This window comes from Zonotrichia leucophrys, unplaced genomic scaffold (genome assembly GCF_028769735.1).
Source record: "Zonotrichia leucophrys gambelii isolate GWCS_2022_RI unplaced genomic scaffold, RI_Zleu_2.0 Scaffold_241_78452, whole genome shotgun sequence".
Taxonomy (NCBI): Eukaryota; Metazoa; Chordata; class Aves; order Passeriformes; family Passerellidae; genus Zonotrichia; species Zonotrichia leucophrys.
In genome coordinates this window covers 46,331-71,466 of record NW_026992446.1, presented here as the reverse complement: position 1 = coordinate 71,466, position 25,136 = coordinate 46,331, and the positions used below count along the sequence as shown (strand labels likewise).

The following is a 25,136-nucleotide window of genomic DNA, read 5'->3' as shown; positions in this document are numbered from 1 at the left end:
TCAGTCCCTGCAGGTCCCATTCTGACTGGCTGCTCTCCAGCCACTCTGTCCCCAGCCTGTAGTGCTGCAGGGGTTGATGTGGCCGAAGTGCAGGACCTGGCATTTGGACTTGTTTAACCTCACCTTGTTTGGTTTGGGCCCTGGATCCAGCCTGTCTAAGGCTCTGTGCAGAGCCCTCCTACCCTCCAGCAGATTAAACTCGCACCCAACTTTGTGTCAGCATGGTTTCCCAGAGTGTCCCAATGGTCTCCATGGTTCCATGCTGCCTCCCAGTGTCACAATGTCTCTTTGGTTCCATAGGACCCCTTGGTGTCACAAAGTCCCTTGAATCTTTAGCCCTGCAGTGTCACAATGGCCCTTGGTCCCCCAAGGCCCTGAAGTGTCACAGTGGATCCTTGCTTCCATGAATCATAGAATCACAGAATTTCTAGGCTGGAAGAGACCTTGAAGATCATCGAGTCCAACCCATGTTCTAACACCTCAACTAGATCATGGCACCAAGTGCCACATCCAGTCTTCCCTTAAACACATCGAGGGATGGTGACTCCACCACCTCCCTGGGTCAATGATTCCAGTATTACCACTCTTTCTGTAAAAAATTTCCTCCTTAATTCTAGCCTCTATCTCTCTTGGCGCAACTTGAGACTGTGTCCTCTTGTTCTGTCTGTTGTTGCCCGGAGAAAGAGACCGACCCCCAGCTCACCACAGCCACCCTTCAGGAAGTTGAAGAGGGTGATAAGGTCACCTCTGAGTCTCCTTTTCTCCAGGCTGAACAACCCCAGCTCCCTCAGTCGTTATTCATATGGCCTGTGCTCCAAGCCCCTCACCAGCCTCGTTGCTCTCCTTTGGACACGCTCAAGCATCTAAACATCCCTCCTAAACTGAGGGACCCAGAACTGGATGCAATACTCAAGGTGTGGCCTCACCAGTGCCGAGTACAGGGGACCTCCCTTCTCCCACTGGCCACACCATTCCTGATACTGGCCAGGATGCCATTGGCCTTCTTGGCCACCACGGCACTCTGCTGGCTCATGTTCAGCCGACTGTCAACCAGCACCCCCAGGTCCCTTTCCTCCTGAGCACTGTCCAGCCACACCGTCCCCAGCCTATAACGTTGCAGGGGGTTATTGTGGCCAAAGTGCAGGACTCGGCACTTGGACTTATTGAACTTCATCCCATTAGATTCTGCCCATCCATCCAACTGTTCCAAATCCCTCTGCAAAGCCCTCCCTCCCTCTAACAGATCAACACACGCTCCCAGCTTAGTGTCATCTGCAAATTTGCTAATAAAGGACTCTAAACCCTCATCCATGTCGTCAAAAAAAAATTAAACAGAACTGGTCCCAGCACAGATTCCTGAGGGACACCACTGGTGACTGGCCGCCAGCTGGATGCAGCACCATTCACCACCACTCTCTGGGCCCGGCCATGTAGCCGGTTCCTAACGCAGCAAAGAGTGCTCCTGTCCAAGCCACGGGCTGCCAGCTTGTCTAGGAGTATGCTATGGGAGACAGTGTCAAAAGCCTTGTTGAAATCCAATCCCTGCATCCATTAGGCGGGTTACCTGGTCATAAAAGGTGACCAGGTTGGTTAAACATGACCTACCCCTCCTAAACCCATGCTAGCTGGGTCTGATACCCTGGCCATCCTGTAAATTTTGCTTGATGGCACTTAATATTACCTGTTCCATTATCTTGCCAGGTAGTGAGGTCAGGCTGACTGGTCTATAATTACCAGGATCCTCCTTTGCACCCTTTTTGTGAATGGGTATCACATTGGCCAGTTTCCAGTCATCCATAACCTCACCAGTGAGCCAGGACTGTTGGTAAGTGATGGAGAGTGGCTTTGCAAGCTCATTTGCCAGCTCTCTCATTACCCTGGGGTGGATCCCGTCTGGTCCCATAGATTTATGAAAATCCAAGCATATCAGTAGTTGTATGACTGCCTCTTCTTGGATAATGGGGGACCATTCTGCTCCCTGACACCATCAACCAGCCCAGGCAGGCAGGTGTCTTGAGGGCAAGTCATCTTCCCACTAAAAACTGAGGCAAAGTAGGCATTAAGCACTTCTGCCTTCTCCTCATCTGCAGATACTAAGTTCCCTCCTTTGCCCAATAAAGAACAAAGGCTGGTCTTGCCCTTCCTTGTAGCATAAATGTATATGCTAAGACATTTTTTATTATCCTTTACAGAAATCGCCATTCTAAGTTCAAACTGAGCTTTGGCCTGCCTAATTTTTTGTCTGCATGCTCTAGCAGCCTTCTTGAACACTTCCTTAGAGACATGACCCTCTTTCCAACGCTGATACATCCTCTTTTTATTCCTAAGTTCCTCCAAAACCTCCTTGCCCAGCCAGGCTGGATATTTACCCCATTGACTGATCTTTCAGCACACAGGGACAGTCTGTTCTTGTCACATTTCTTGTCACAATCTTCTGCCACATTTCCCCAGCACAGGCACTCCTGTGTGCACAAAGACACAAAGAGTCAGTGCCAGGCACCTGTGAGCAATTCCCCTGAGGGCAGGAAATGCTCCCTGTGGATGCTTTGGCATCTCCCCAGCAGGTGAAGGGTTGAGCCTGGAGGAGTGGGGGGATCGGCCCAGGCTCCATCGTTGTTCAGGATCCCCGAGTGCAGCAAACGGGAGAGTTCCCAGCTGGGAGAGGCCCCACTCAGAGGGAGTCGCTGGCCCAGGAGAGCTCCAAGGGCTCCTTTTGGAGCGCTGTTTGCAGGGCCCCAAGAGAGGGGCTTCAGTCCCAGCAATGGTTCATCCTGGCCGCACTTGGCATCAACAGCTTTCTTTGGCAGTGTGAGAACAGGGATGTTGTGCCACTGAGGGAACAAAAACAGTTCCCAGGGCTGCTGCTAAAGGAACCAGGAGCTGGTTGGGCAGCAGCAGTGCCTGGAGCAGACAGTGTTTGTGATGAGCTGCAGAGGAGCTGAGCCCAGGGGCTGTTGGCCAAGGCCGAGGCCCAAGGAGCATTTCTCAGCTGGCAGGGCGGCCTGAGAAGGGGAGGGGGGAATGCAGCAGCACAGGGCCCATGGAACCAAGGGAACATTGTGACACTGTGGGACCCTGTGAGACCAAGGGACCATTGTGACACTGTGGGGCCCTGTGACACCAAGGGACCATTGTGACACTGTCTGGCCTTGTCACACCAAGGGACCATGGTGACGCTATGGGGCCTCATGGAATCATGGAGGTCTGTACTGACGCTCTGTGGCTCCAGGTAGTGTAGGGATTTTTGTGACACTGAGAGGCCCCATCAAACCAAGAGTCCATTGTGACACCGCTGGTCCTCCTGGAACCTTGGAGACAATTATGACACTTTGGGATGTTATGGAACCAAGGAGCCATTGTTACACTGTGAGACCCCATGGAGCCAGAGGTCCATTGTGACATTGCAAGGCCTCACGGAACCTTGGAGAGACCATTAAGAGACTTCTAACCTCATGGATCCAAGGGGCCATTGTGACACTGAGGGGGCACCATGGAACCAAGGAGATCATTGTTACTCTGACGGGACTCATGGGATCATGGAGACCACAGTGATACTGTGAGGCGCCATGGAATATGCCAAGCATTGTGACACAGTGAGGCCTCATGGAACCTGTGAGACCATTGTGACCTTGGGGGTCTCCACAGAACCAAGAGGACCATTGTGATACTGTGGGGCCTGGTGAAACCAAGAGGCCTTTGTGACATTGCAGGGCTGCATGGAACCAAAGCTCTAGGGTGACACAGAGGGGCCTCCTGTAATTAATGGTCCATTGTGACACTGTGGAGCCGATGGAGACCATTGTGACACCGCAAACCCCCAGGGTCCAAAGGTCCATTGTGACATTGCAGGGCTAATGGAACGGAGGAGTCACATAACATTGTGGGACCTGGGAAACCACAGAGACCATTGTGACACTGCAAGACCTCATGGAATCATTGGGACCATTGTGACACTACGGAGCCTCATGCAATCATTGGGAACCATTGTGACACTGCAGGAACTTCTGGAACATAGGGGCCCTTGGGACACTGCTGGACCCCATGGAATCAAAGCATCATTAGGACACTGCAGGGCCCCACGGAACCGAGGGGACCATGGTGATAACGCAAGGCCTCATAAAAGCAAGGGAAGAAGGAACGGGTCTGGCTGGTTTGGCCTACCTTTGATTCCCTGACTGGTCCAGCTGACTTTGGCATGTTGAGGGTCTCTTCTTATCTGCTGCTGAAACACTGGGGCTCTGTGCTTTCCTTCCTATGGAAAAGATCTGTCATCCTCCTCCAGGCAAGGACATCATTGTGGCTCTGTTGGGCTGCATGGTCCCAAGGGACCATTGCACATCAGCAATGTGAGAGTAAGCCCAGCTGTAACTCAGAGTCAGACAGATTTTACCCCAAAAGAACTGGGCGTGAGTTTCAAGTCCTAGGAGTCATTCTTTTAACTTAGGGTGAGCTTGAGAAGTCCCCCATAAGCCTTTAGTGTTGTTATGCTAAGTTGTCCAAGTTCTACTCCCCTACTGGTTTATTGGTTACTTATTTCTTCTTGATGTTATTGTTCTAGTTTTCAAGCCCCAAGTATCTATGTTGTTGCTTCCTCCTTGACTCAGGTTTATAATACTGCCCCTTGTACTGTGCTGGACTTCTCCATGTGTATTGTTTTTCTCCCTGTTATTAAAGTTCCTTTTAAACAACTCCATTGATCCTGCTCCTTTGCATTTTCACCACCCTCGCCCTGAAGTCAGAGAACCAGAGAGGTTTATTGCAGCCACCTTCATTGGGACATTTGGCGCCCGAACAGGGACCATGACATTCAGGGCTCCCTGTGTCAGTCATGTCAGCTGGGGTTAGCTGATGGATAGGTCAGAGCTCCCTGGGATTTTGGATTGTGCCAGGCTCAGCAGATTCATCGTTGCTTCAAGGGACCTTGGCCAGGATCAGCAGGGGGCGAGACAGTTTCACCTGCATAGGATTGCAGATGGTTTTGGGGAAATACAAGACATTCATTGCCCATTTAGTCACTGTGTTTTTACAGTATGTACCCATGTCCCATATTTAATTTGGAGTGTTCCAGTGGCTCTTCCCCATTAGGCAGAGAAAGAGAAAAATGGGAAGCCAGATGTCCAAAGTAGAAAGGAGCATATATGGATGCTTTCATTCTCACTGATCATGACAAAATATTTTCAAAGAACAAATTAAAATCAATTATGAGGTGGGTCATTAAAAATTTTCCAGATGCCTCTGCTGATGAAATCCATACCACTGAATTTCAGGACTCAGTGGGAGTTAAACTGTACAATTTTTGATCAAAAGGGACCCCATTGCACCCTGCGTGCTCCCCATCTTCCACACCACACTATACCAGCAAGCAGTGTGTTGAAAACACAATCCATTGGTAACTCCTAACTCGGGAACTCCCCTCAAACCTGCCTTTCTCAAACCTTTAATGATGGTCCAAGATGGCAATGGCCATGCTGTCTTAGAGCATCATGCCCTGGAGACTCAAGACAGAACGAGCCAAAATATGGCTCAGGAGCCTGACCACCCTGCTTCTATCTTGGCTCCTCCACTTCCTGCTGCCACAACTTTTGCCTCTGCTCTGACAAAAGCTCCAGACTACACCCACACAACTGCGGGTCCTGCCCTCACTGTCAATCATTCCCTCCCCACACTGGACCATGCCTCCAGTTAAGGAAGGAGACTGGCAAATCGCCTCAAAATTCCTCATTGCCCTGTTATGTTATGAAAAAAGGGGGCAGAATCCCAGCTATCAGCCACTGGTTTGCAGGGAAATCAAGGATTTTTCTATCTAAAGACCATAGGAAGGACTTAGCTTGCTTTAATGACCTAATGAGGGCCATGTTTACAGCACATTTCTCAACCACCGATGATTTAAAATATATTATGTTGTGGTCATTTATAGAATACACCCGGTGGGAAGAGGGATGGAAGTGTTTATAATGCTAATAGCAATGACTATGCTAATAATGAGGCAAGGGCAGAATTGACAATCAACCATCCAGCTGGAGAAGGACAACACAGCCTAACAGATGATCAAGCAGTAGGTATCGCCAGAGAAGTATTGAATGATATCAAAGAGATAGCTTTGCAAACTTTAATCCAGGTATCAGATGGTAGCATCCTCAATTTGAAATACTTTGGGTGGCTGCAGCTAAAGCTTTAGGAGCATTAGACCATCTTGGGTGCCTGTTAAGTAAGCAAACCAATGCTACCTCCCTCACAATGAGTGGCCTGCTCTCAGACACAGAGACCATCAGACATGTCACCTTGCAGAACAGCGATAGAGTTTTTACTCTGGGCACATGGGCATGGCTGTGTAGACTCTGAGGGCATGTGTTGCATGAACTTCTCCATCCACAGCGAGTCAATCCACAAGAGCATTCAGGTACTGAAGGGAGGGTTCAAGAAGCTTCAAGTGGAAAACAAAGACTGCTTCAATAAACTCTTCCAATCCAAGGGTCTAAAGGGTTGGATGATGTCTATCTAAAACAGGACTATTAATTCTCTTAGTGGTTGTTCCTATATTGTTAATTGTCCCATGTTTGTTTGGATGCTTTTAGAATGTCTTACAAAATTCTTTCAGTTCCATCTTTGTTGTAAAACAGAAAGGGGGAAGATACCCAACACAGGATCCTCATGGACACCTTGGACAACAGGATTGGAGGCCAGGATGGCACAAAAACCACTCAGACACTCAATTTTGGAAGGAAATTCCTTAAAAGTACCTAAAAGTATACTAAAATCCATAAAGTACCTTAAAAACCTTGAGTATCTCAAGGCATTAATGAGCCCCACTGAGTGTCAGTACAAAGCTCTCCAGGGACTCATTAAAGCAGATAACCTCTCACAGAGTGTGTATCAAAAGGGAAACACCAAGTACCTTAAAATACCTGAAGTAGCCTGAAGCATTAATGAGCCCACTGAGTGTTGTTACTGACAAAGCCTCTCCAGGGAATAATTACAGCAGTAATTGGAGGCCATGATTGCACAAACCTTTCAGAGACTCCAAGGCAAAAGCCAAACCCAAAGTCCTTTGAAAAACCTGCAGAGAGGCTCCTGGCCCAGAGGCAGCTCCTGGCAAGGGCAGCGCTGCAGAGAGACAGCTCTGGCCAGGAGCAGCTCCTGTGCAGAGCCCAGCACAGCTGGGGCACTGACTGCAGCCACCCTGGGCATAGCACAGGGGCACAGAGGGGTTAAACTCAGCCTGGGCTGGGAGCACAGAGCAGAGCTCACTCAGGGCTCACTGGAGCAGAAATCAGCCCAGGTTTGAAACAGTCATTCCCTGGCTGTGGGAAGAGAAGCTGCAGTTCCTGCAGGGATCTCCTGGAGCTGGCACAACCCACAGCTTTTAGGACCTTTCAGGAGGACTCTCAGAGCTGCTCCAGGGCAGGGCTGTGGCCCTAGGGCAGGGCTGGCTTTCCCTGCTGCCCCAGCCCAGGCACAGCCCAAGGCAGCTCCTGTTGCCAGGCTCTGCTGCAGGGCTGAGCAGCCGGGGCTGCAGCCAGGGGAGCCCAGGGCTGTCCTGCAGAGCAGGGTCCTGCAGCCCAGGGCGCTTTGCTGGGGCAGGGACTCGGCTGCCTGCCAGGGACAGCTCTCAGCCAGCCCTGGCAGCTGTTCCCAGCGCTGGGGAGAAGCTGTGGGGGGAAGGAGCCACCCTGAGCAGGGCAGGGGCTGCTGCTTAGCGGGGCTGGGTGGGGAAGGGCTGCTCCCAGCTCCAGACCAGCCTGGACACAGCTCTGGAGGACACTTCCCAAAGACGGTAAGCCTGGGATTGCTGTAAAGGTCAGGAGCTTCCTGAGAGTGTTTCAATTTCCTTCTTGGACAAAGATGGGAACGTTGGGGTGGTGACAAAAAGATTTTTGTGTTTTTTACATTTTTATATATTCATAGCTCTCTGAATAACTATTACATATTACAATTCTCTAATCCTTACTTAACTCTACTAAACTCTTAACTGTATTAAACCACTATTATATTCTTATATGGTTTTAATCCTGAATTAACTCTAGTATGTTTCCTTACCTTTCTCTTAATAACCTGACTGTCTAAATATATTGCTAAAATGCGGTATAGTCCTATTCTTTTATATAGTCCTGAAATAAAATATAGTCTTCTAGGAACTGGATTATAGGATGCTCCTCATATAGGAGCATTTTGGGTTTTGAGAATGAGCAGAATATGGGCAGTCAGTCAAAAAAGTGAAGGCAAAGAAGCCTTTGGTCCTACTCTAATGGGTTGACCCAGGGATGTGTAACTAGGGAAACTGAATCTCCTTTTGGAGGTTCCTGTTAAATATCTAAATTAACCAACCTTAATAAATTGTTGAAATCAGGAGCTGGATGTGCCCCATCCTGACTGGGACACCTGGACGCTTCCAATAAATGTCTCATTTTTACTTTACTGTTCTAACACTGCTGCAAGGGGTTTTTTCCTCTTTGGGTTATAGACAACAGGGGGATAAGAGAAGCAGAACAGGAATTGTAATCCCAGAATCACAGAACATTCTGAGTTGAAAGGGACACACAGGATCATCAAAGGAATGTTTGAACATTTACAGAGAGTCCAGAACTGTAACTTTGGGTGGTCATTATCTCTGCTGGGAGCCTCCCAAAGGGCCCTCAGCCACTCCTCAGTCCTGGACAGCAGCAGCATCAGCTCTGCAGGGCCCAGCAGGGCTCTCCTGAGTTGCCCTTGTCCAGCTGCACACAGAGCCTGCCCCAGCCAGGGCCCTGCACACAGGCAGGTTTCTGTAGGGCCCCGGCCAGGGCACACAGGCTGGGATGGGCTCTGTGAGCGCTGGCAGGGACAAGGCTCCTCTCAGGAGGGAATGTCCAGGCCCAGGGAGATGCTCAGGGAAGGAGAGGGGGCTGAAGAGAGCAGTGCTGGGGGCAGGATGAGGGCACTGTTGGTGTGTGGGAGGTGCCGGGCACAGCTGGGCACAGGAACATTGTCCTGAGTGCCCGGCTGTCTCTGCCCTGCCCTCTCAGGCACAGCACCACAACATCTTCTCTTGGTTCTGCACTGCCCTGATATTGTCACTGTTATCTGCTGCTCTCAGGGAGGCGCTGGCATTTGCAGCAGCTGAGTCAGGCACTGCCCTTGGCATTCCTGCCAGGCAGGGCTGTCCATGGGAATGGGGTGTCCAAGCTTCCCTGGCACCTGTGGGGCTGTGGGCAAAGCAGTCCATGGGAAAGGGGAATGAGCTGAGCCCCCTCCCTGAGATCCCATCATGGGCACAGCCAGGGATCTCCTTGCTGTGCCCTTCCCAGCTCTGAGCTCCCCTCCTTGGTGCAAATCTGTGCCAGAGCCTCTGGGAGTTCCCTGAATGTGCCACAGGGAAGGGCAGAGCTGCCACAGCTGAGGAAATGCTGCTGGGTTTGCCAAGGGAGCTGTGAGTGTCCTTGGCACAAGGGGATGCTGAGACCTTGCCCAGACACCTTTGGAGAGGGTGAGACATTCAGGGTTCCTCTGATCTGGGAAGGGGCTGGTTTATCCCAGGGTGACCTGGGAGTGTGACTGTGCTCTGATTGCAGACAAAGGTTCCCCCCAGAGCAGAAAGGGGGATGAGTGAGTCCCAGCTGTAGGGACAGTCTACAGGGAATGGACCAGGTTTGGCTCCAAGCAGCCTCTACTGACTTGTCACTGTCCTTTCTGCATGAACAGGTCCCCAGCAGCCTCAGCAAATGTCCAACCGCAGCTCCATCAGGCACTTCCTCCTGCTGCCATTGGCAGACACGCAGCAGCTACAGCTCCTGCACTTCTGCCTCTTGCTGGGCATCTCCCTGGCTGCCCTCCTGGGCAACGGCCTCATCATCAGCGCCGTAGCCTGCAGCCACCACCTGCACACACCCATGTTCTTCTTCCTGCTCAACCTGGCCCTCACTGACCTGGGCTCCATCTGCACCACTGTCCCCAAAGCCATGCACAATTCCCTCTGGCACACCAGGGACATCTCCTACACAGGATGTGCTGCACAGCTCTTTTTTTTTCTGTTCTTCATCTCAGCAGAGTTTTTCCTCCTGACCATCATGTGCATTGACCGCTACGTGTCCATCTGCAAACCCCTGCACTACGGGACCCTCCTGGGCAGCAGAGCTTGTGCCCACATGGCAGCAGCTGCCTGGGCCAGTGCCTTTCTCAATGCTCTGCTACTCATGGCCAATACATTTTCCTTGCCCCTGTGCCATGGCAATGCCCTGGGCCAGTTCTTCTGTGAAATCCCACCGATCCTCAAGCTCTCCTGCTCACAGTCCAAACCTATTTTGATTTAGTTTTTCTCAGGATGTATCCCAGAAAGGAGTATCCCCAGATGGTGGTGGTTTGGTTTCTGAAAGAACAAAGAAATCTCCCAGATGGTGTGGTCCAGAATCCAGATGTGGGTCCACCTTTTAATTGCAAGGACTATAAACCTCATAACAGTGATGTCCAGCTTCCCTTGGTCAAAACTATAAATCCTTCAGTTGATGTTCATCTTCCTTTCTTAGACTGCTTTTCACAGTTTTGTTAAGGTGTGAGATAAGCATGCTTCCTTTTATATATTCTAAAGCTATAGTTTCAAAGATCCTTACTACAAGCAATATTCCAAAATTATACTTTAAAAGGTTATTGCAAAACTCTTTAAGGCTTAGCTACAAGCAGAAAGTTCCTGTCAAAAAGCAACATCCTTAACACTTTAATTCGAATGTTCCTAAACCAACTTAAGACTTATAAAGGTTAATTACAAACAAAAGATAGGTTCAAAGGCCTTGTTCCATGCTTTACCTCCTCAGAAATTATTAGAATTTGTCTTTATAACTGTCCCATGGTCGGTTTCCACACATATTACAATCACAAATACCACATTGCCTCTGTGTACCTGACACGAAACACAGCTTTGTATTTCACAGGGGGCACAGGGACGGCTCCTGTGAGAACCTGCTGGAGGCTTCCACCGTGTCTGGCACAGCCAATTCCTGGTGGCTTCAAAGATGGACCTGCTGCTGGCAAAGGCTGGGCCAGTTACAAATGGTGGCAATGGCTCTGTGATAACAGATTGGAAAAGAAATCAAATAGAGATTGTGGCGCAGTTTTAACTCCAGCCAGAGGAGAGCAGAGGGAGAACATGTGAGAAGAACAACCCTGCAGACATCAAGGTGAGTGCAGAAGGAGGGGCAGGAGGTGCTCCAGGCCCTGGAGACCCAGGCACCCTGCAGGAGAGCCATGGAGAGAGGGGTCCTGCTCCCAGGCAGGAGCAGCCTGTCCCTGGAGGAATGCCCCCCCTGGAAGAGTGACCCATGCTGCAGCAGTTTGGGAAGGACTGTTGTCCCTGGCATGGACTCACACTGCAGCAGTTTGCAGAGGGCTGCTGCCCCTGAAATGGACTCACATGGGAGAAGCTCCTGCAGAACTGTCTCCCTTGGGAGGGACCCACGGTGCAGCAGGGGAACCACTCCTCTCCCTGAGCAGGGGCAGAAGCCATGGGTGATGAACTGACCATAACCCCCATTCCCTGTCTCCCTGCACTGCTGGGGTAGAAGGCAGAGCTGGAGAGAGGTGAGCGGCTTATTTTATTTCCCCTTTTCCTGCTCTTTGTTAGCAATAAATGAATTTCACATCTCTAAGCTAAGGCTGTTTTTCCCAGGACAGTATTTGATGAGTGATCTCCTCCAGTCCTTATCTCAACCCATGAACCCTTTATTAAATTTTCTTTTTCCAGCTGCAGAGGGGAGTGAGTGAGCAGCCCACATGGATGCCTGGCATTTGGCCTGGGTCAACCCACGACACCTTGGTACCACAGGGTCACAATGGACCCTTGGTTCTATGGGGTCTCATTGGTTCCATCAGGCCCTGCAGGGACACTTCATTCAACAAGGCCCCAAAGTTTCACAGTGGTCTCCAGGATTCCATGGGGCCCTGCAATGTCAAAATGGACCTTTGGATCCACGGGGGCCCAGAGTGTCACAATGAGCTCTTTTGGTTCTACAGCTTCACAATGGCCCCTCGGTTCCATGTGTCCTGCACTGTTTCATGAATCCTTTGTGCCATGGGGTCCTGTAGGGTCACAATGGTCTCCTTGGTTTCATGGTGCCACAGTTGCCATAATTTCCATGGTATCACATCTGCCCTTGGATCCCTAGAGGCCCCAGAGTGTGACAATGGCCCCTTGCTTCCATGATGCCCTGTAGTGTCACAATGGTGTCCATGATGCCATCAGGCCCTGCAGTGTCACCGTGGACAGTTGGTTCAATGACACTCCACAATGTCACCACCGCCTCTTGGTTCCACAGAGCCCCACTGTGTCACTGTGGTCCCTTTGGTTCAAAGGCTCAGAAGTGCCAGAATGACCCTTTGGTTCCAACAAGCCTTGAAGTTTCAAAATGGTCTCCATGGTTTCATGAGTACCCCCTGTGTCACAAGAGACTCTTGGTTCCCAGAAGTTCTTCAGTGTCACAATGGGCCCTTGGTTCCATGAGGGTTGGTAGAGTCCCAATTGACTCCTCAGTTCCATGAAGCCCTGCTGTGTCACAATGCCCATGGTTCCATGAGTGTCCATGGTGTCACCACGGTCTCCTTGGACTCCCAGTATCACCATGGTCTCCTTGGTACCATCCAGGCCTTGTAACAAAAGACAGTGAGCCATTTTGTGCCTTAGATGAAAGGCTGCAGAACTCATGGTAGTGAGGCTGTGTCACTGACAAGAAACAAAAACCACCTGAATCTGAATGCCGAATATCATCTCAAGTACCTAAAATCCCCGCCTTGACAGAGGTAGAAAATACAAACAGAGATTCCACAGTAAATCAGAAACAGGGACCACATTTGGAATGCAGGCAAAATGCATTCAAGTGCATTCAAGTGCACTCACTATGATAAGGAGGTGATGATCTCCTATTCCAAGAGTGAACTTAGGAAGGGCTGACTATTGAAGGAACTGCAGAGAACCACAATATAAGAAAGGAAGGTGGCACAGGCAATTCTGGAATAGGGACACCAGAATGCAAGAGCAGGTGAAGCAGTGCAGTCGCCACCAAGAAGATCACGTTCACACGCTGTGGGCAGCAACCCCATCAGGCCGTGTCACCATCCCCTGGTACAAGGGGGGTCACGATGCTTCGTTTCACTGATCTCAGGGTGCAAAGACACACTGCAGGGGACTTTCAGTATTAACCAAAACAAATGCACCTTTTAGTGAGTGCCCACAGCAGATGCAACACAAGGATTAGAAAGGAGATAAAGGACAGAGAGACAGAGAAAAGGAGGGGGGAATAGCTACCAACAGGGAGATGAAATCCTCGTGGTCCGACCAATAGATCCGTCTGGTCACGTCAGGGAGAATCTCAAAGCCTTTGGTTAACTCAGAGCTCTTTTATAATCTACCGCCGGAGGGGAGCAGGACGGCACATGGAGGGCGCAGTGGAGAATAAATCCATTGGGAACAGGTACAGACAGTCCAGTTCTGAACAGCACAAACCGGTGCCAGCAGTGAGCGGGGCCCGTTGTTTCAGGACTGGTTCCTATGGGAAACATCCTGCTTTCCATGGCAGACATCCCGCTCCAGTCAGGCCAGCACCCCTGGGTTAGAATTTGAAGGGTCTCAGTCTCAGTCCTAGGGGGGCCTTCAATCTCCGTCCTTGATGGCGGCTGTGAGGCAGATGAGGGATCTTGGACCGTCTCTAACAGACTGATATCACAAAACATAGTAGTAATTATGAAATAAACAGGGCCAGGAGACTTCTTCTCCTTTTTAATGCCTTTATTAAAAGTGATCAGCTCAGGATTGGGTGTCCCGGCAGGGCTGCAGTCCCCGTCGCGTCTCCCAGGGCGACTCAGAGGATATGCGCAGCTCTGTCCGCTAGGGGCAGAGCCGGGGAATCCAGTCCTCGTGGGAGCCTTTAGGGCTTGGTGTCCCCGTCAGGTGTTGTTTTTGAGCCTCGGCGGCTACCCAGGTCCCGGTGTTGGGACCACTCCCTGCTCAGGGCGAGAGGGGCTCCGAAGGTGTTCAGCATCTCTGCAGGCTCAGCACTCGGTCCTCACGTCCAGACATCATTTTAGTCTCTCAATTCTTATTTGGCTCGTTGTTTTGGGGGTTTTCTCTGTGCCTCTGGAGTCGGGCTCCCACAAAGCATTCTGGACTTTGGAGTCACTTTGCATAACCCCCCCCACCCTCTCAGGTGTCTTCCCTATGCTGTAAGAGAGCACAGCCTCGGGGGAAGGGCAATCTACTGCACCCAGCCAGGCTTTTTACTAGTACAAAAGAGGAGATAAGCCTCAACGACCCGGTATTACAATAACAAAGCACTAAGAATCCTGGCAGAGCCTGAGACCTGGCTGCGTCCCTGGAACTCTTTCTCACAAAAAAACATTAACTGAACTTTTGTTCATAACAGTCCCCCTCTTTTCCTTTGATCGATCTTAAATTCTTAAGCTTGCATCAACTCACAATTTTTTTGTTTTGAATCTACTATAAATCTCTTGTGCACTGTGGTAATCATGCTTACTTAACCTTGTTACTTTTCTTGGTTTTTCCAGATTGGTTTGTACAGCCAATACTGTTTTACCAAAACAGACAAATAAGCATAGTAAAAAGAGCAATCCTCTAAGTACACACACAGCGAGAAAAACCACTTTTTCCCATACATATTTTCTGAAAATCTCTAAATTCTCCCACCCACTGGGATCAAGTGTAGGAGTTTGATCTTGATTATTTACACATGCCAATCTTTTTATTTCGTTTGAAATGTCCCTAATAATTGAATTCTTTATTTTTAATACAGCCTGGAGCCTGATGACTTTGTTCAACACAGATTTTGGGATCCAAACTTGGCTTTTACAGTTTTGGATTTTCCCAATTTCTATTTCACTTTCCCAGTTTTATTTAATTTCTCCCAAATCATTATACATAGGAACTCCCAAACTTGATCCAGTTTCTTTGGGTAATAAGAAAATTGGTGTTATCACCCTAGCAATGCAGTTGCCAGATGAGATCAAACTTAGGGGTTTAGAGCTCCCCTGAAATGTGTTCCAAAAGGGGTTTATCTCTTTTCCAGTACACTCATCTAAATACCTGTAACAAACAATTTTTCTTACTATTTTCACCATTTCTTTGCTTTTTACTAGATCTGCTGAGCTTGTTTCAGCAGCATCACATTCAAAGCAAAACCAGGCTTCCTCTATAGGGCACTCTCCTAGGAGTGGCTGCCTAAAAGTGGCAGTATTCTGGGCTATCCAATACACTCTCTTATTTTTCTGATAAAGGACCAATTGGGAGAGGTTAACACAATCAGGGTTAGAACTGATGTGGACTCTCGACAAGGAGCTCACTTCCTCCTTAAGAGGGGTTGGTAGCACTCACTGCACAGCTCAGCTGGGCTCCCCTGAGCACCACCAGCAATCAGAGCCATCAGTACCACCCTTCCCAAGAGTCCGGTATGGGTCATCTTGCACAGCCTGCCCACCCGGCCTTGCCTCTTGGGGAATTTTACTGAGGAGAAGCTTCCAAGCTCTTTAGAGTCCCTTCTACCCGCTTCTCTGGTTAAGCCTCTCTTGGTCTGTTCCCTACAAATTTTAGTTTCCCCCCCAGGGGAGTGTTCTGTAGAGGGTTAACCTGGAGTCTTTAGAAGTATATTGGGGAACTTAAACTAGAATTACTTATTTACAGCCTTAAACTTTTTACCAACAAAATTTACACAAAACAGTTTTGAAACATTTTAAGCAATATTAGAACTCTGATACCAATTTTTCCCATACAGTTCAGTCTTTTTGACTCTTCCTCCTGAGAGTCAACTTTAAATCACAGTATACCCAGGTGAATTAACTTGTGATGTGGATGAATCCTTATCCAGTGCCCAGAGGTGAGTGGTGTGGACTCTGGCTCAATGCCAGAGGGGAAAACTGGGAGTCTGGCCCAATGCCAGATGTAGAAACTGGGAGTCTGGCCCAGTGCCAGACGGAGACAGGGGTGGAGTCCGGTCCAATACCAGAATGCCAGAGGGAAAAACTTGGTGTTGAATCCTGGTCCAATACCAGGGGTGAGAGTGATGTGAGTCCAACTGTATTAGTAATGAAGAATACCTGAAACAGGCTTTCAAACACAGACATTAATGGTCTACTGTTAATGATTTTATCAAAACTCAGCTTCTCTGTTTAATGTTATCAGTAATTTCTCTTTTTCCATAGTTTGTATGTTTCTCTCATCAACTTCTACATACTCTGTATTTTGCAAGGAGTTGTATTTCTCAGCTAACTTAACTCTCAAAGTACTTTTATTCTCTTATATTTCTGTGTATTTAATTCACTGGTTTTCTGTTCTATTTTCAAGATCTTATTTATTTATCTCTTGCTTCTGTTTCTTACTTTTACTTACAGCTTAAATATTTCTTTCAACCCCTTACACTTTATCTCTTTTTCCCTTTTTTTTTTCTCACACCATTCTTCTACACAACACACTTCCCTCTAAGAAAATGTGGTAAAGCTTGTAACTGCATTACCTCTATTCTAATTTGTTTATATTCACTCTCTCATTTCTCATTCACTTTCACACATTCCTCTACACTTTTAAGACACAAACTTATTGATAGAAAATCACAGGTCCCTATAGCCCCCCCTTTCACCCTGGGGGTTGGCCCACAGGTATCTGAGCCTCTTGGAAGGGCCCAGACTCTGGTTGCCCCTGGTGCACATTCACCTGTGAGGCTGCCTGCGTGTCACTCACGCTCTTACAGCTACAGCTCCCTCACACATCTGGGGAGCACTAGTATGGTTTGGTGGTCACACACACACACACACACCTTGGTCACAGCCCCCACCCACCCGGGGGACACAAGCCTGGTTTGCAGGTCACACACACACACAAACACACTTTGGTCACAGCCCCCACCCGCCCGGGGGACACAAGCCTGGTTTGCAGGTCACACACACACTTCCACTGCCCCCTTCCCACCTGCCCGGGAAGTTGAGGCTGACTTTTCTTGTGACTCACTCTCACACACACAACAAGACAAAAATAAGGTACCTTTTACTTTCACACCACTTATTACAAGTTTAGTCTTACTGGCCAGTTTTTGGTGCCATTGGATATCCTTTCTACCTAGCTGTTTTTGTCTAACTTCACATGTTACTTTGTTGAGACAGGACTTATCTGCTCCTGTATCAACTAAAAATTCAAATTCTTCATTTAGGAGTCCCACTTCAAAGTTTACCAAGGGCTCTTCTAGATGTTGCATCGGGTCCCCTAAAGTGTAAAGCCCCTGACCCTCTACTTGTCACCTTTAAGGATCTTCTCTAAATTATCTTGTTCCTTGGCTATTGCCACATCGAGACTGAGCTTTCTACAAAACCTCCTGGTGTGTCCTGGCTCTCCACAGTAATAGCAATGTCGTTCTCTCAAAGGGACTTGATGTCTCTCAATCCTTCGTGCACCTGCCAGTAATGGCCTGTCTCTGCCTCCTCCTGGTGGTGTACCCGCCCCCCCTGCACTTTCCCTAGCTACAGCAACCATGATCTTAGCCTTGGCCTTTGCTTTTTCTTCCTCCTTCCTTAAATACACTTTCAATGCCTCTCTTAGTAACTCATTATTGTCTCTCTCTTGCCAATCTTCCATCTTTTCCAGTTTCCTCCTTATATCAGGCCAAGATTTGGTAACAAATTGGACTTTTAGTAGCATTTGACCTTCTGGGGTGTCTGGGTTTATTCTAGAGTATAACTGGAAGTTCCGCCTTAGGTGATTAAGCCAGGCAGCAGGAGCTTCATCTTTCTCCTGCGTGCCCTCAAATGCCAATTGGGTGTTAGTTCCTTTGGGAACTGACTCTTTGATCCCCCGTATTATCAAAGACCTATATTCCATCATGGCCTTCCTCCCCTCCTCCTGGTTAGGGTTCCAGCTGGGATCCGTTAGTGGCAATTTCTGTTCGCCTGATGGCACCTGGGGTCCTGGACGGTTATCTTTCTCCCAAATTCTTATGCCAGCCACCCTAATCATCTGGACCTCTTCTGGGGAAAACAATATGCTCAGGATGGAATTCATCTCCCCCCAAGTGTAAATATTTGGACCTAGAAATTGATCCACTTGGTTGGCTATGCCCACTGGGTCCTCAGCTAAATGTCCCAACTCTTTCTTGAATCCTCTCACCTCAGAAGCAGTTAGGGGAGCATTCACAAAGCCAACACCTCCCGCTACTCCTCCCATAGGAACCTCTCTGAGGGAAAAGAGTCTCTCTGCCTTGGAGGTCTTGGATCTGGTGCTACAGTACGGCCCATCTTCAGATGCCAAACTACTTTGAGGGATATCTGGGTTACCCTGAACTTTCTGCCCATCAGCAGGTGTATTTGCTGATAGCTGTTTATCGGGCGAGGAGGCATTTGTGTCCCAACTAGGAGGAGGTAAAGGGACAGCAATAGGAGGGGGAGAAGAGCCTGAGTGGATATTAAGTGCAGCTGGAGAAGGGGTGGAGAATGCAGCAGGTGGAGTAGGCACTTGTGGTGGTGCAGAAGGAGCTGGAGGGGATACTGGGTTTATCATAGCGGAAGCTGAAGAGGTAGAAGGAGGAGTTTGAACAGGTGGTAATGAGATGGCAGCCGGGGGAAGAACCGGACCTGCCATTTGAGGTGCTTGAAGAAGAGGATTATAAAGTGGAGGGGCAGAAGGAGGCAGATAATACAGGGGATCCCATCTTTTACTAGTCTTACCATCCCCTCCTTCATTCCCCTCTCTCTCTGCTCAGGGCGAGAGGGACTCTGCATCTCCGCAGGCTCAGCAACTGGCTCCTCATGTCCAGACACCACTTTAGTCTCTCAATTCTTATTTGGCTCGTTGTTTTTGGGGTTTTCTCTGTGGGTTTCAAGTCGTGGTCTCACAAAGCTCTCTGGTCTTTGGAGTCACTTTGCATAACCCCCCCCACCCTCTCAGGTGTCTTCCCTATGCTGGAAGAGAGCACTGCCTCGGGGAAGGGCCATCTACCCCACCCAGCCAGGCCTTTTACTAATACAAAAGAGGAGATAAGCTCTAACGAACCGTGATTACCATGACAAAACACTAAGAACTCTGGCAGAGACAGAGACCTGGCTGCGTCCCTGTAACTCTTTCTCACAAAAATATATTAACTTAATTTTTGTTCATAACATCCCCGACGTTACCAGATGGATCTATTGGCCAGACCAGAAGGATTTCATCTCCCTGTTGGTAGCTATTCCCCCAACCCAACCCTCCTTTCTCTCTCTCTCTGTCCTTTATCGCCTTTCTAATCCTTCTGTTACATTTGCTATGGGCATGCAATAAAAGGTGCATTTGTTTTGATTGAAAGTCCCCTGCTGTGTGTCTTTAGGTATTGGAAAATAATGATAAATAAAGTATACATAGTTCATAGGATAAATCATAGACACCAGCCCCGGGATGGAGAGTGTGCCTCTCTCTGACCTGCTGAAAAGATCTCAGCAGGCCAGAGAAAAAATGTTATAGATAAGAAACAATAAACAACCTTGGAAACCAGAGCCAAAGTATTCAGACTCCTTCTTGGAAACATCAGGCTGGGAAAAAAGGATTCTTGGGGTCATCCCCAACTGCAGTGAACCCAAGATTGGTCTTCTGGGCTGTCTGGGTCAACATCAGAGTAAATCTGGAAGTTTTGCTTTAGCCCATTAAGCCATGGTGCTGGGGTCTTGTCTTTTTCCTGGGTGCCGTCCAACGCTAACCTGGTATTACTCCCTCTAGGGACTGATTCTTTTATCCCTCTGGTCATCAGGGACCTGTAACCTCTCATGTTCCTTCTCCCCTCTTCTTGATTAGGGTCCCAGTCAGGCTCCACTGAAGGCATTTTTTGGTCACCTGGGGGCCCAGGTTGGTTTTCTCACTCCCAAATTTTCATTCCTTCAGTTCATATTAATCGAGTATCTTCCGGGGAAAATAGGATGTTAAAGATGGAGTTCAATTCTCCCCATGTATAAATATTAGGGCTAAAGATGGATCAATTTGATTTGCGATTCCTACTGGGTCTTCCACTAAATTTCGCAATTCTTTCTTAAAGTTTCCAACTTTGGACGCAGTCAAGGGAGCGTTTACAAATCCAATCTCACTGGCCACCCCACCCATGGGAACTTCTCTGAGGGGGAACAATTTTTCACTTTTGCCACTTTGGACCAGGTGTTACAACATCAGCTGTGGAGGCTGACTGGGTAACTTCACTCTTGGGCATGAGATTCTGAGATGTTGTTTGGCTTCTCGTTTGTGCTGGGGGAGGCAGAGCAGGAACTTGCTGGTGAATAAGGGGTGCATGAGATGGCAGAGGTAAGGGGACGGTAGTGAAGGGTAAAGAGAGTAAGGAGAGGGCTGAGGGGAAGGTGGTGGAGGTGTAACTGGGTTAGGAGGTGGTAAAGGAATGACAGCTGGGAGAGGAGGAGGAATTGGTTCCACAGAAAGAGGAACTGGAGGAAGGATTTGAGGTACTGCAACGGTAGGAGGAGGTAGGTGGTAAAGGGGTCCCAGTTTTTGTTAGCCTTCCCAGCCTCTTCTTCTTCTTTTACTTTCCTAGCTTGCTTTCCCTCTTTTCTTTTATAGACTGTTGTATTTTCCTCCTCTGAGGTGTACTTTAGCCAACAGGTGAAGTTCTGTATGTGATGAGCCTTTTGCAGGAACTTGGGGAAAAAATAAGGTGCATCACCTTCGGACAGAGAGGCAGGTAACTCAGGAAATGTTTAAGGATGTTGTTACGTCATACAGAAAGAAAATTAGAGAGGTGAAAGCTTAAGACTTAACCAGGCCACTTCTGTGAGGGATGAGAAAAATGTTTCTTTAAATATATTAATGGCAAAACGAGGTCCAAGGACAATCTCCATTCATTATTGGGGGAGATGTGGTTACCAAATATGAGGGAAATGCTGAGGCACCTAACCCCTTCTTTGCCTCATTTTTCAAGAATAAGACAGGTTGTCCTTGGGACAAGTGTTCTCCTGAGCTGCTGGATGGGCACAGGGAGCAGAACAGCCCCTGTATTTCAGGAGGAAGCAGCTGGGGACCTGCTGAGCCTCTCAGATTCTCACAGGTGCATGGGATTGGATGGGATCCATGCTAGGGGGATGAGGGAGCTGTGGATGAGCTCCCCAAGCTGCTCTCCATCATTTACCATCAGTGCTGGCTCAGCAGGGAGGTCCCAGAGGACTGGAGGTGCCAGTGTGAGCCCATCCCCAAGAAGGGCTGGAAGGAGGAGCTGGGGAACTCCAGGCCTGTCAGCCTGACCTGGGTGCCCGGCAAGGTTATGGAACAGATCACCTTGAGTGCCATCACAGGACGCCCACATGGTGGCTGAGGGATCAGAGCCAGCCAGCGTGGATTTCAATATCTGCACTGATGATGTGCATGAGGGGACTGAGTTGAGCATCAGCAAATCTGCAGATGACACCAAGCTGGGTGTGAGTGTGGATGTGCTGGAGGGTAGGAGGGCTCTGCACAGGGCCCTGGACAGGCTGGATCCAGGGCCCAAATCCAACAAGGTGAGGTTGAACAAGACCAAGTGCTGGGTCCTGCACTTTGGCCACAACAACCCCTGCAGTGCTACAGGCTGGGGACAAAGTGGCTGGAGAGCAGCCAGGCAGAAAGGGACCTGCAGGGACTGATGGACAGCAGGCTGGACATGAGGCAGCAGTGTGCCCAGGTGGGCAAGAAGGCCAATGGTCTGGATCAGGAATGGTGTGGCCAGCAGGAGCAGGGCAGGGATTCTTCCCCTGCACTTGGCACTGGTGAGGCCACACCTCGAGTGCTGTGTCCAGTTCTGGGCCCCCAGTTTAGGAAGGCCATGGAGGGGCTGGAGCGTGTCCAGAGAAGGGCAACAAGGCTGTGGAGGGGTCTGGAACACAACTCCTGTGAGGAGCAGCTGAGGGAGCTGAGGTTGTTTATCATGGAGAAGGGGAGTCTCAGGTAGACAAGGCAGTGTCAGGGCACAGGTTGGACTTGATGATCTCCAAGGTCTTTTCCAACGTGGATGATTCTGTGATTCTCTGGAACCACCCTTGAAGCAGTTGCAGGAGGAGCCCTGGGCCTCCTCTTCAGAAGCTCCAGCAGCCCAGGTCCCTCAGCTTCTCCTGCCAGCCCCAAAGCCCATCCTGTCAGTCCTGCAGAGCCTCTGCAGCTCCTCCTCACTGCCCAGAACAGGGAGCCCCAGAGCCAGACACAGCAGCCCAGATGTGCCCCCCTGGCCTGGGGTGCCTCTGGCAAGGGAGCAGCAGGAGGCACTGCAGGAGCCTGCAGACAATTCCTGCAGCACTTGTAGGATGATCCTGCTGCCCAAGGGACGTTCCCATGGTGCCAAACCAGGAACTGCAATGGGGAGTGGGGCCAGAGAGGAAAGGGCAAACAGGGATCGGCTTTGCAGGGGAGGGGACAGCAATGGGCAAGAGGAAGGAATCTGTATCAGGAAAGAAGAAAGAAAGTAAAGGTGAAGCCAAGGAAATGCTCAGGACAGTTTGGGAGTGGCTGCCAGGCAGCCCTGGCTCTGAGCAACAGCGTCTGCAGTGGGACAGGAAACTCCCAGCTGATGGGAACAAACTTTCTGGCTGACTGCAGAGGCCAGGACAAAGCTGAGTGGTTTCCCTGGTGTCCCCCAGCCCTTGCTGGCCCCAGGGGCTGATGGCATTTGTGCTCCCTCAGCTTCATGTCCCCACACCAACAGCATGGGGGTGCTCCCCGTGCTCTGTGCAATGCAAACAGGGGCTGCTGAGCCAGTGCTGCCGTGTCTGTGCCTGCAAGGATGGGGCACCTGTGTGAGCTGGGGGAGAGGCCAGGGCTGCAGAGGGGGGATGTTGTTGGCAGCTCCATGAGGACGCTCTGGGACGCTGCCCTGGGCTGTGCAGCGCACTGGGATGGATCAGCCCCTGCTCTGCTGCTCCTTCCCGTCTGCCCCAGGGCCCTTGCAGAGCCCCAGCCATGCTGTTTGCCCCCAGCCTGCCCACGGCCAGCCTGGGGCTGCTCACAGGGCTTTTCTGTGCTGAGCATTGGCCTGGGTGTGTTCTTGAGAGAGCCTGGGCAAGGAGCCTGGAGCCCCCAGGCCCTGGCCTGAGGCGTCAGCGCTGCCCCAGCAGTGCCCATGGCCTGTCCCTGCTGCAGCCCCGGCACTGCCACCCCCAGGGCTGTGCCCGGCCCCGAGAGCACTCAGGCCCTGCAGCAACACCAGGGCCACCAGGGCAGCGGGGCAGGGCCACGGCAGCAGCACTGGCAACACCAAGTGCTGCTGGGCACAGCTGCTGTGCCAGCACTGATCTGCCCCCAGCTCTGCACACAGACATTGCTGCTGCAGCTCCAGAGAAGGCAACAAAAGGGCATCTCTGCAGAAAACTCTGCTGGGAGATCCTTTCGTTCCTTTACAGCCACTGAGAGCACAGCTCCTCATAGAAATAGGCTGTGGGTCACAGTAAAGGAGAAGGGAAAGAAAATGAGAAGTGGCACAATAAATAACATCTCTTTCTAGACAATATTTTAAATTAAAAAAGATAAAGAACCTCCAAAATGAAACTAACAAGCAGTATTGAAGATTACTTTAATTACAAGCGATTGGCAGAAACAGGCCAGCAGTTTAATGTTTCTGAAAGCATCCAGTCATCAGTCTCCACACTGCAGCCTTGAGCTCCTGGTTCCTCAGGCTGTAGATGAGGGGGTTCAGGGCTGGAGGCACAATTGAGTACATAACAGACAGGGCCAGATCCAGGGATGGGGAGGAGATGGAGTGGGGCTTCAGGTAGGCAAAGGCTGCAGTGCTGAGGAACAGGGAGACCACGGCCAGGTGAGGGAGGCAGGTGGAAAAGGCTTTGTGCCGTCCCTGCTCAGAGGGGATCCTCAGCACTGCCCTGAAGATCTGCACATAGGAGAACACAATGAACACAAAGCAGCTTGAGGCTACACAAACACTTAGTGCAATGAGCCCAAGTTCCCTGTGGTAGGATTTGGCGCAGGAGAGCTTGAGGATCTGGGGGATTTCACAGAAGAACTGGCCCAGGACATTGCCTTGGCACAGGGGCAGAGAAAAGGTACTGGCCGTGTGTAGCAGTGAATAGAGAAAGGCACTGGCCCAGGCAGCTGCTGCCATGTGGGCACAAGCTCTGCTGCCCAGGAGGGTCCCGTAGTGCAGGGGTTTGCAGATGGACACGTAGCGGTCGTAGCACATGATGGTCAGGAGGTAAAACTCTGCTGAGATGAAGAAAACAAAAAAAAAGAGCTGTGCAGCACATCCTGTGTAGGAGATATCCCTGGTGTCCCAGAGGGAATTGTGCATGGCTTTGGGGACAGTGGTGCAGATGGAGCCCAGGTCGCTGAGGGCCAGGTTGAGCAGGAAGAAGAACATGGGCGTGTGCAGGTGGTGGCCGCAGGCTACGGCGCTGATGATGAGGCCGTTGCCCAGGAGGGCAGCCAGGGAGATGCCCAGCAAGAGGCAGAAGTGCAGGAGCTGCAGCTGCCGCGTGTCTGCCAATGCCAGCAGGAGGAAGTGGCTGATGGAGCTGCTGTTGGACATTTGCTGATCCTTGGCATGGGGACCTGTCCATGGAGAAAAAGACATTGTAGAGGTAGAGGAGACACCCGTAAACAAAATCAAAGCTATTTCCCATACACTGTCCCCTGTAACAGACACAGGCCTCCTTTTGTGTTCAAGAGTTCTGCAGTTTTGTTTTTAAGCACCCTCCATGTCTGTCCTGGTATTCTTGGATATCATAAACCCTCAGAATTTTTGCTGCCCCTAGAGAGAATACAGTGATTTCTCTGAGACAAAGTGATGACTGGAGACTAAGGCAAGGTGGTCTGTCATTCTGATCTGTTCAGATTTTCTCAGGGGTTTAAACTTTAGCAGGTGGAGGGTGATCAACTTCCCATGTTTTTTCCCAAAAATGCCTTAGGAACTGCTGAGAGCAGATGGATCCCCCACAGCCCAGCTCCACATTTGTGGCCAAGGGCTCTCTTTGCTCATTTCACCAACCCAGCAGCATTTTCAGTGTCACAACACCTCTGCCTTTCCCCATCAATCTTATAACTCAGAGATGCTCTAGGACAGGTTTGAGCCCTGGATTGGAGCTCCCAGCTTGGACTGAAATGTCTGGGACATTTCCAAGTGTCCTTATGATGGCATTGGATTGAGGGAGATGCAGCTCCTTCCCTGGCTGCACTGACAGCA

General features: G+C 50.0%; 1 protein-coding gene across 1 annotated transcript; it reads right to left on the bottom strand.

The window, feature by feature from the left end:
- Positions 1-23,549: 23,549 nt before the first annotated feature.
- Positions 23,550-24,482, bottom strand: LOC135441320 (olfactory receptor 14C36-like). The gene has a single exon (XM_064700862.1). The coding sequence runs from the start codon at positions 24,480-24,482 to the stop codon at positions 23,550-23,552; it is 933 nt and encodes a 310-aa protein (XP_064556932.1).
- Positions 24,483-25,136: the final 654 nt, after the last annotated feature.

Bases quoted from the DNA above. Each gene is read 5' to 3' on its own strand.
- LOC135441320 (XM_064700862.1), bottom strand. From the start codon at position 24,482: ATGTCCAACAGCAGCTCCATCAGCCACTTCCTCCTGCTGGCATTGGCA.